The 12050-nt window shown below is 40.3% G+C and overlaps 1 protein-coding gene across 1 annotated transcript in view; it reads right to left on the reverse strand.

The window, feature by feature from the left end:
* Positions 1-9964: 9964 nt before the first annotated feature.
* Positions 9965-12050, reverse strand: part of PDILT (protein disulfide isomerase like, testis expressed) — a 29189-nt gene continuing 27103 nt past the window's right edge. Inside the window, exon 11 of the mRNA XM_040593833.1 lies at positions 9965-10174. Within this exon, the coding sequence (XP_040449767.1) occupies positions 10103-10174 (72 nt within the window). The 3' untranslated portion in view covers positions 9965-10102. The remainder of the gene's footprint in view (positions 10175-12050) is intronic.

The following is a 12050-nucleotide window of genomic DNA, read 5'->3' on the forward strand; positions in this document are numbered from 1 at the left end:
CAACTATAATTTCTTGCATTTTGTTCCTTTGCTCCAAATGACACTTCCCTCTAATAGCACTCCCACAGTCTCTTTCAGAAATTATAACTGCCGTAGACTGCATGCCCCAGGAGGTGATCTCTGTAAATTGGCAGCTTTGCCCCTCTAAAATCTTCTGACAACTTGCAGAGTTTGTGTGGTTCATCCTTTAGGCTAACAGCTTCTTTATATTTAAGCACACACATACGCTTACCCTCGCAGTGAGATTTTCATTTTAACTCAGAAAAGTATTGCAGCCTTCTTGCTATTTCATTATGCATTTAAATGAAAATTGGTGCTCCTTTTTATAGTACAGCCACATTAGCTGGTCAGTCTGTTTGATCTTTTGGTAACTTTAGTGGGGAAAAGGGGATTCTGGTTTTGGCTGCCTCTGTGCTTATGCTGGGCTCTTTTACATTAACTGTTGTTCCTAATGATAGCTGGTGTGAGTAATATATAATCACTGTTATGTCTGTTAAAGACAGAGAATATGTTGTACTCAAACTATGCTGTGTCATCACATGTGTAGCTTGTCTGCACATCCCACACGCTATACTGTTCATCTGAAAAGGTGTACCAGCCAAAGGGGGCAAAGGAAATACTGTTAAAGGACCATCAATAGACATGCTTACTCATAGTCACAGACCTATTGTATGCCTTGCTTTTAATGCGATTCTTCCATGGCTATCGTCGTGTTTTGCTCTTGCTTCTCAAAGTCAGTTTTGGCAAGGAAATACTGACCGTATGGTGCCTACATGACATACATGTGTCAAATGTGGCCAGTGCTTGGGAATGTGATATTAAACATTTTGTTTCAGAAAAGGACAGGAATGAGAAGTTCTTCTGAAACATGATGGATTTATGGATCCACTGCATAATTCAGTAGTGTGAACTCATGCTGAAGACATTGACCTGAACACCAGTTTGAATTTCCTCATTACTTGCTCAGCTGCTCTTTATCCTTTACTCTCTGCCATAATGTAGCAGCTCCCCAGGGCCAAATGCTGTTTTGACTCCTGTTCCCCACCCCAAAGTCACAAAGGCTGCACAGAGCTTGGTGTAAACCAAAGCTGGGTATTTGAATGTGACGAAAAATGCACTTGCTTTCCCAAACCTGGAAAGCTCTGTCCCCCTGTTGCCATGGTAACACCTCCCATCCACATTCCTTCATCACTGCTCACTATTACCTTGCTCTACCACTGTCTCGAAGCAATCATTGTCTTTTCCTGTCTCTGTGTTGAAGGGGAGAAATTACATAGAAACTGAAGGAACAGCTGAAAGCACACAAGGGCAGGTTCATTCTAGGTATAAAACCACTGGAGTGATTAGCCATGAGGACAGGCTAGTCAGAGAATGAAGAACAAATTTTTGATTGATAAGTGCAGGTCTGGTTCTCATTGAGTAATTCTCTGTGTAACTTTTATGTTGATAGTTTCACAGATTGTTCCCTGGCATAGCTGCTTTCACTCATGCCCCTGAAATTTGGGATTGTTTAGGAAAGTCATTGCCTGGGATTTCTCTGCCTGGGTTGCAGTTGGCCACCTGGCCAAGCTAAAGGGCATCAGGTGGAGGGTTTGTCAAAGAAAGCAGGCTGGCTTGGGACCGTAGAAACAATTGGGAAGGGGGTCCAGATGAAATGCCTGCACTGCCAGTTCCCAGAGGCTCTATTCCTCAAAGTCATGCCCAATACATTTGTTGAAATAGGCTTGATGCATGTGGTCGAAGCTTCAGTTATGTGTCTGGTGATGTTTGTAGAGTCTATAGATCTTTCTACTAGAAAACGCTTGATGGCATTTGACTGTATTTTTAGGTCATTTTGAAATTACTGCTTAAAAAACTGTCTCCATTCCTTTTATTTATGAAGTGCAGATCTGACAAAATGTAAGACTATGAAGACTTTTCCATGCTTTCAGATTCTCTTGGAATTGGTTTAGGAGGAGAATTCCCTACAGTCCTGCAGCTGTGGTGGCCAGAAAGTGAAGTGCATGAGAAACTGTGAAGCTAAGGAAAATATAAACAGTGAACATACAACAGGCTTCGTAGTGTTTATGTGAACTTGTAAAGGTCTTATTTTTAATCAGTTTAAGTGTTAATTCAAATACTTTTTGAGTTATGCTGATGGTAGAATGGTTGTGTGTCAGTCGCCTTGACAAATGTGTAAATGTATTTGAGTGTGATGTTCAAATGACAGTTGTGGCAATGGGAAGTCCCCACGCTGATATTGAATGCAGGTGGTGTTTCAACACTGACAATCAATCAGTTAATCAATTGGGAGGAAACTCTTATATTTTTGACCTAGCTTTGAAAAGTGCAGAGACCAAAATCTTTGCTGTCTGAACTTGATTATTCTCCATATACAAAGATGTTTATTTTGTACAGTGGTGATCTTTGGTCACCTCTAAAGTACTCGACATTTATGTCAGTACATCACTGTCTCTGAAGATCACCCTTCTGTAAGCACTAGTGCATAGTCCTTTAGAGACAAGTTTTCACCCAGAAAGAATGTAGATGAAAGTCCTGAGAGATCTGTATGAATAGAAAGAACTGAAGAAACTAGAGCTTGGATGCTAAAGAAGGATTAGAGGAAATAATGGTAATGAAGATACAGTGAAGAAGAACTGGGCAGATCTTGGAAGTCATCCACAATAGGAACATCTTGGAGGAATAAGCCAGTGGGATATTAGAAAGAGTGATCAGGATCAGTAGGATCAGGAAGCTATCCTGCGATATTACCCTGGCTGTAAATTTGTTTTGTTGGGACCATGGTTTAGTATAGATGGCTGAACTCTGTCTTTTCTGTAAACACCACTAACCCACTTCATTGTATTTCCAGGGAGATGTTCTTCAAATTACAGTCTGGTCTCATGGTAGACATAGCAATGTTTTTGCAGTTTCTCAATGAATATTAACATGGTAGCTCTGTTGTAGTGATGTGGTTTTATGTGAGGAGTTCAGTTCGACCAATCTTAGAATCAGTTGGCACGTTCCATGTAACACATTTTGATGTGTTCAGTTTCAATTAGTTGTTTCATATTTGTAAAATTGGGTAAAATGTTTTGATGCTTTTGAAAAAGGTATTGCTGTGATTTTATGCACTGATGTACAGTGATAACTTTGACATAGTAAGGCTTAGGATGGAGGTTGAGGTATTTCCATTGTAACTTTCTAGGTTGAGTGTTTTTCTTTGTTTCAGAAATTTTGTACTTTTTTTGTTTGATGTTTTGTTTTACGAAAAAATGTCAGATCTGTCAGACCAATTCCAACAGGCAACTCCTGTTCTGAATAGCTTGTTGTTAGTGTTAATTAATTGGAAGTCCCTGGTTAAATTGCATTCATTCAGAAATGTACTGGCACTTAACTGATCTTTCTAGCAGCCCCAGAGCTTTGTGAGTATGTTACATGCAGGTGTGAAGAAGGATGTAGTAGATCTTCATTCAAACATTCTCTTTCGCGAGGATACGTGGATAGGTCTGTGATCTTTAGGGTCCCTATAGGCATTGCCCATGAGGTCTTTTCTCTCCCAAATATGATGTTCTTTGGCCCTGTTGGTGCTCCGTGTTCTGTCCCCGAGCTCAGGAAGTTCCCCAAGGAGCCAACACAGAAAATGAGGTCTTTTGATTTGCCAGCAGGTGGCATTAACGGAGCAGGCAGAGATGGGCTGTGGGCATTGCTAATGAAGAAATTAGTGGTACTGACTTCCTGAGAAGCTTGGTTTATTCATGTTAGCTTTTTTCTTGCCAGTTCACCCCCTTAGACTGTGCCTGGGTAGCTTTTCTGACACGTTCAAACCTTGTGCGGAATGATTGCCCTGAGTTACTGTTGTTTACCACTCGGTGTGATTTTCCTAAGTCATATGGCCTTATTTCTCATCTCTGACCATATGATTGAAACATCTTGTCATATTAGGCTTGGATAAATGACTAGGAACAAGGTTGTAGAAGAATAAACATATTTGAAAAAGTATTTTGCATGCTCCCAATATAAATGAGAATTTGTTTGCTTCAGAACCGCACTGGCTGTCAGTTGGAAGAGAAGATTTCAGGTTGCAAAATGATACTAATTTCAAAATGAAGGCATTCATTTATCCAAGTTGATGTTCTTTTCATGTATCACAAATTAGGGTTCACTTTCACCAATGGCTGTTCAATAGTAGGCCATCTTGTCCTGTGTGAAGTCCTCTGATTGCTGGGAGAGCACATTCTTCACATTTCGACAACAGTGTGCTCTCCGAGGATGTCATCCAAATCATTCTCATGCCAAGAAGCATCTTAGTGCAAGGGGGTTTCAAGTTGGAAAATACACAGATGAGTTTACAGCAAATTAAATGCACACTAAAAAGTGTCCAGTATCTTCTTTTAATGAGTTTTAATAAAGGATTATGTGGGAAATTAATGACTAGAACAAAAATGGTTTAGACTAGAGGCATATATTTAGTGCCAATGGGAAGGTTGTTAAATCCCATACTTAACTTTTACGAAGGCTGTAAGTGCCACCCATAAACCAAGTATTCCAAGAAGCACCTGATGCTGTGCAGCCAGTGCAAAACAGTGGTACAGATTTTTGAAATGTGCTTGGAGTGTTCCAAGCAGTTGTGACTTTTGGGTGAATGACTTGGTCTGTTGAAGTTACTAGACTTCGGCAAATTGCCATTTAAGAAATGGATCAGGGTGTGGTAGAACAGGGTGGATTTTTTTCTTGACTCAGCAAATAGCAATCCTTTGGAAGAAAAGGCAGGCAGGCAAGAGACCCATCCGTGTCAAACTAAGTAAAGGGAAATGATAGTTACCAATATTTAGGAACCCTTTCATCCATTAGTGGTCTTAAACAACTATTTTTCTAATGACTGTAGATGAGGGGATGCTTTCCCAGGGTGCTGGTTTGAGTCCGTTAGCATGTAGTATGTGTGCTAAGAAATAACCAGCACCTGCTCAAAAATGGCAAGGCCAGAGAAGGGAAATTTAGGCAGAATTCCCAGGTTATTTCAGTCTATTAAATACATGCTTTGAAAAGCTCAGGCTTCAGCAGTAATGTTTACACACGTACGGTCCTTAGCCTCTGCTAAGTAATTACAGTTCTACCTATGTTGTACTTGGCAAGCAGGCAGCATTTGTTCAAGGGGGCTCTTGCCAGCTGTGCTGGTAAAAGTGCTTTTCAGTAAGATTCCAATTAAATGCTTTATTAATATTTATTATTCACTGGTTGCAGTTGTTGGTAACATGCATTTGCCCAGGAGAGCTCAAGTGAAATGCAGCAAGGCTCTACTTGCCGGGGAAGAGGAGAAAATGATTCTTTAGTTGTGTTCAGTGCGTGGTGTGTAAATGCTGATACAGATCCAGCATGTGAACAGTGAGGGTCCCTGTTTGGTAAATTCCCCACCAAGGGCCAGGTGTAGCTGTGGTGAAAAGGCAGCCACTGCGTGTTTGTTCAGCAGCAAGAGGGGTGGGCAGCATGGCTGGCACAGCTTTAGCTCTGTCAATGTTTTACATAAAGCAAGTATTTCCAAAGGCGATTCTCAGAAACTGGAAACCTGAGGACATGTTGGGCAATGCGTGTTCTTCTTGGTCCAGTATCGTGCCATGAGAAACAGCTGCCTCCTCTGAAACCAATGAAAAAGCTGAATTTGGCTTGGCCTTTCAGTCACGGTAGTTCCCAAATGTAGTGAATCAAGTACGAAACATGAGTAGTGAAATGCACCTGGAAGCCCTCTGAATTGGACATGAACTTGAGTGAATGACTGACAGCTTGTGTGGGACTCTTGATACACAGACGCAATAGCATGGCCATAAGCCCAGGGAACAGATGGATTTGAAGCATTTCCCAAATCAGTTTGAAATGATCACAACCTCCTTCCCTCGGTCACAGTTGATTATACCAAGCACAGTTCTCAAGCATCTGAGCTGAGTAATTTCCATCAACAAACTCCACTTGGGTTAAGTCAACAGCATGTTTCTATTAGTGAATTGTTGCTGTTTGTTAATATTGCTGTATAAAATCATTGTGTCCTTGGAGCAAACTCTCTCTTTGCTATGAGGAGTAAGTGTGAGAGAAAGGCAAGATGGAGTTAAAGGCCTCCGAACATAAAGTTTGAATATTCAAGTGTTTGAATTAAATGCCTAAAATAGTGGATTTAGATACCTCCCTGTGTCCAGCCTGTGAGTCTTCAAGCATATAGCACACACACATACGTGTGTGTGTGTATATATATATCTATACACCAAACCTGAACTTCTAACCTCCAAGCCAGACCTTTTGATTTATACCAGTTATGCCCCTTCCACACCTCAGGGCTTTTTGAACAGTCAATGCATTTGTTGTGTATTTCTATTAATCTCTTTTAATGTATTGTGATTCTGTTTCTATTGTTATGCTGATGCCAGCTGAGAGTAATTCCAGGAGAGTTAAGCTAAGATGAAACTGTTGTACAGAATAAAAGAATTATTGCATTTCTCTTTAGGATTGATTATTTTTCCTGTGAATCTGAGCATTTATGAATGATTGTCACTCTGAACAGCGTTTTTCTTCCGCAGGATGTAAGAAAAGAACTTAATGAGATGAATTGCTATCTGTAAGGTGCTCAAAGCTTGTATTTTAGGGCAGAATAGGCTGTCATTTAGTAAAAAACAAGTCAGCATTTCCTGGGGATGTTTCAGGTTTACCCCCTTTTTTGTATTAAACTTTTTTATGCCTCACATTTTGTGGGTGAGTCCTATTATAAATGAGGTTCCTAGCTGGGAATGTGGCTTCCACTGCTTCATATTGATAGCCAAACCATCTTGCCACTTGCAGATTAAACCAGCTCTGCAGTTTGTGCGCATTGATATCTCTTAAGACCAACAGGCCTAAGTAAATTGATAGAGCTTATTTTTGTGCATGGGGAGATTTTTCATATGATTGTTGCCTTCAAAATATTGGTATTCATTTACAGGAACAAATCTAACTAATAAACATTGATATATTTTTTTCATGGATTTAAATAATTTTTAGAATGTCTGAGCACAGTTATGATAATACTCTAAACAGATTCACTTCATGTTTAGACTAAAAAGAAGTAGTGTTTGACTTAGCAAAGCTTGAGGAAATTACTCTGTTTCAGACATTTAGAGCTCAAGTCTGCTTGTGACAGTTGAGGAGCCACTACAGAGTGTGACAAGTTCTGTTTATGAAACTGACAGCAGTTGGCATGATAGGGGAAGTGAGTTGGTGGTGGGTTACCTGAATCTGGTTAAAACACTTCAATTTTTGTTCTGGGAAGATATTCTGGAACTGACTAGGATCAGAGGGAAAATGAGACAATGTGCAAGGTCACTTGTGTGGCCCAGAGGGCATGTCCTGCCATGGCTGAGGGTTGGAGGAACCCAACCCAACCCAGCCAGGAACAAGGCAGACTTTTGACCACAGGAAGACTTGCCTCTCAGGCAGGCTTTTATCAGATGCTTTATGAAGTAGAATCGCAACTCTTGTCATGCATCAGGGCACGGCATGCAAGTCTGCATTTGGCCCCTTGTCTTTACACAACATCTGTGAGTGGCTGGAATAGAAATGAGAACTTAATTTGCCAAGATGGCACATGTTTTCATTAAAAAGTAATCTTGCACCTTATAATAGGATAGATAGCTGTTTCAGGATTGAGCCTTGTATACAGTGGGTTGGCGCAGTGAAAATTAATTTCTTTTTCATTATCTTGAATGGTAAACCCATCTGCCAGATACAGAGTGGTGCTGAGCATTGCTTGCTCCATTTTTCTGTGAGGAAACTAATTAAAAGATTATAGCTTCTGTGTTTAATAGTTGTTCAAAATATATTGGTGGCTCTGCTTGCCATTCAAATTTCATCATGTCGCAAGCAGCAAAGGGAAAGCCTGCTGACACTCCCCTCTCTTTGGGATTCAGTTCATCTCATTTGCTTTCTAATCTGATCTCCCAGGATATCAAATGAGGGCTTCTTTGTTAATGAATGCCTGATGTTCAATGAAAGTTAAATGAAACCCAATATCCAGCAGTGATCAGGTTTACTTTGTGCAAGGTCCTTCTGGCAGTGTCCCAGAGACCTCATATTTGATGTCCAAAGGAGAACTGACTTCTTCATTTGTGTAGAAGAGAAACAGTTTTGGCATGCTTCATTGCTTGAATTGACAAGTCATCATTTCTGGGTGGTATTTGTAAGCAAAGTCCTCTCAGGGAGGGTGCTGAGAAGCACTTACTGTTAACTGCATCCCATGCTGTCCAGCTGGAGTGGGAGTTTCCACCCACAGCAAACTTCAGTTGACCTCATTAAAACCAGCACTCTGATACCTGGGATCCCATGTTTTCCTCTTTCCACTAATTGAGGCTTTGATTTGATTTGGATTGTATTGCAGTTCTATCAAAAATTTGTTCTGTCCTAAAAACATGAGAATTAAACTTTACTTGGCATCTTCAAAGAAGAATTTTGCTTTAAATAATAATAGCTCAGCTGTGTTTTACAATTAGGAGTGGAGTGGGCTGCATCTTTCAGATCTGCCATCCTGACTTTTAAGCCAGTTTTGCTATGTAGCTTTAAGCTCCTTTTCCCCTTGTAGGTGATACTGCTGGGACAGAGGAGGGAGCTGCAGCTGGCAGAGACCTGAACAAGTGGAGCCCATCTGAGAAGTGGTTTTCATCAGTTTCAGATAGTCAAACTATTCATGAAGTTAGATCCAAAACCTACAAAACCCAGGTGGACCATATTAGGGATGGTGATCTAGCACTGAACATGCTTCCACAAGAATCCTCTTCCATTAAGAGGATTTAGTTGCAGTCCAAATGAACATTAGCCCCAGCAGAGACTGAAGTGTGCCCGCAAAGTATCCACATAAACTGTTTTACTTTGTGTCTTCTTGTTAACTCCTCATCAATGAAAGCCAGCTGATGGCCTCCTGAGGTGTGTGTTACATCCTGAGTACTATCTGCAGTAACTGTGAAGTAGAGAAGTTAACATTTCATCTTAAATCTTTTAGTGTGTGTATTTGATTATGTATTGCAGCCTGGATAGGAAAGACGCCATCTGTCATGAACTGTGCTTTATAGCAAATAATTGTAAAATGTAAGAGGTTCAGCACTTTAAAATTGTTCATCTCTTATTGACTTGCATGACAGGTGAGCGTTAGGAGATCTCCACTGTTCTTTCAGTGCTGTATTCTTCACTACAGTGATTAATCTTTCTGCCATTCAAATGGGTGTTCTTTCATTTTGTAAGTTTTCACCTTTTTGCCTCTGTTTACATAGGAAAGTAACTTATTAGCATTAACAAGTTGGGAACAAAGACTTCAGAAATCTGCTTTTGAAATGAAGTATTAATAAGTGATCTTCCTTCTCTAATTGCATAAGAAAAGGTTTCAAACTTTACAAATGATTTCTGCTTTATCTGGCCCTTGCAGGAAATTACTGTTGTCCAACAGTTTCACCAGCTGTGCCTTTATAACGTGTGTGGTGGTTAGAGGACCTAACGACTAAAATATGAATCATACCTGTGGCTTTGTGTGTTAGGTATGATATTTTTCTTACTGGAATTAAATTACATCTTGATTTCTGCATTTTTGACTGCTTGATAATAAAAAAAAAATATATCACAAGCTGCCCCTTTGGGTATAGCCCCTAGCTTCAGTTACTTCGTTTGAATATCGCTATAGAAATGCTCTTTGCAATGTTGGTCCCATCCTTCTGGGAGCAGTCAATCTCTCTTGAAGACAATAGGACTGGTTTAGGGTAAATAAAAAAAGTTGCAAACCTGTTGCAGATTTTGTTCAGAAAGAAGAGTTTTGTATCTTGATCTGTTTGCCATGCTGCACATAGCTTTCAAAATAAGAGCAGTTTTATTGCTAATAAAGGCATTATTTAAGCAAAATTGAAAATATTTTAACAACCCGTGACAACTGATCCCAGTAAAACTAGGAGTTAAATTGGATTCAGAAGAGAGGTCACACATAACGAACCACCGATACAGAATTGTTTACTTATATATTTTTTGATCCACCTCTGTGTTCACTTGGGATGATTCATTCTTCCAGTTAGTTCCTTCCAGGAATGATTGCCCACAATCCTCAGAATTTTGCTCTTTCTCTGTACTATTAAAGTTCTTCTTTCTCTGTTATTACAGTCTCTCTTTGGCTGAGATCTTCTTTGATTCCTCCCAAAGGTTCCTTTTAAAAAAGGAAATGCAAGAGCAAAGCTGCTTATTCAGATGTTTACAAAAAGAATTGCTCTAGTAACTCTTTATTTTAAAAAAATGTTTTGAGATTATACGAAATGCAGATTTTCATCTTTTCAACCAAGGAACTTGAGGGCTTGTTAATGAGGTCAGAAGTAGTGCAGATGCTGCTAAAATGGGGTTTGTTTTCAAACCTTTATACTGGTTTATGGCAAAGCTTAGATGAGGCTTTGTGTGAAGGTTCAATAAGAACTTGGAAAACCATGTTTTGTAAGCTGATGAGCATAAGAGACTCTTTTCTAGGCAATCTCAAAAGAAATTTATCTTGTCTTGTTTGTGTTTGTGAATGCCCTGAGGTGAGGATGAAGAGTTACTCCAACAGGGGACTTCACATCAAGCACTGTACTGCAAATGGTCTAATACTGCAGTCTTCTGGTAAAATTTGGTGCATGTCAGGTAAGGATGGAGAATGTGAACAGATGAGCAAATGCCAATTACACCTTTTGCTACACAGAATATGTTTTTGAATGCTATTTCCTGAACTGGCTTTTTCACTTATTCTTTAACTGGAAATAAATCACGAAGAAGAGATGACAGTATATACATAGCTCTAACATTGTATGTAAAATACTGTGTGTAGGACTCAACATCTGCTGAACACATCACTAAAGAATATGCAACAGAGGCAGGCACCAAAATGTAGGCTTTGGGTATTCGAAAACAGAATTGTGCAATGACTGGGCCAGGGCTGGATGTCTGATCCTTCACTGCAGATTTTTGTGTCCTAGTATTTAGTTCAGGCACCTGTCTCCCATCTGTAACCACCTATTTGAGCAGTGAATTCAGGAGCAGATCAAAGCCTTTGGTGGAAATAAGTCTGAGTACTCAAAACTGTTTCTCCACCCACAGACAGCTTCCCTACTAGTTGAAAAGAGTGTTAATGATAACTATTGCTACCCTGTGGATCTACTTAACTTCCAGGCAGAATGGGGCCATGATTCTTATACTGGGTAGACAGTGTCTCCATCTGTGTTAGTTTTTTTTCTGTTGCTTGGAGCTGTCTGCGTGGAGCTTGATCACATTATTCGCTTACAGTATGTCTTTTTACAGTGAAGTGTCTGGGATTCGATAACAGGCTGATCTGGGATAGCTAATGCTTATCTGGTCTGGTTTATGGTGGGGTAGAAGGGGTTGAGGAATCGGACAATAATCATAACCAGGTTGCCAAGAGGAGACACTGTCAGCTCTGTGGTACCCTTGCTTTGTGAAGAAGAGAAGCTGCACTGAATGTGGCAGGATGAGGTGGGCAATGGATGTTTGAACCACTCCAGCTATAGCTGAAACTAACTTAGCAGGGGCTTCTTTTCTCCAGCTAAAATCCTGACAAAGCTTTGCTTGTACCTGTCAAGGTGCAGTTTCCTTTCTGCTGTGCAATACTTGCTGCCAGAGTGTTAGCACAGTGACTCAATGATAACGTGAGCAGTGGGAGAAGAGGATTTTGTGTGATGCAAGTGAGGATGTGAGTGGGCATGTGCCTGCCAGGCAGTGGTGTATGACTGCAGCTAGGGTGGTCATGCCAAGCTAGTGAGCTTGAAACCAGCTAAGAGCTGTGTAACAATCACCTAAGCATTGACATAATGAGCAGTGGCTGAAGCCCATAGGATTATAGAATCATTTAGGTTGGAAAAGACCTTTAAGATTGAGTCCAACCATATACCTAACACTACCAAGTCTACCATTTGAACCTGGTGCACTTGAACCTGAGCTCTGGCTAGGTTGCAATTAAGAATGTGTTCAATATAATCCTGACAAGGATGGTGGGACTGAGAGTAAGGACTGGAACTAGAGGGCAGTCCCACAGGGACAAC

This window comes from Falco naumanni, chromosome 4 (genome assembly GCF_017639655.2).
Source record: "Falco naumanni isolate bFalNau1 chromosome 4, bFalNau1.pat, whole genome shotgun sequence".
Taxonomy (NCBI): Eukaryota; Metazoa; Chordata; class Aves; order Falconiformes; family Falconidae; genus Falco; species Falco naumanni.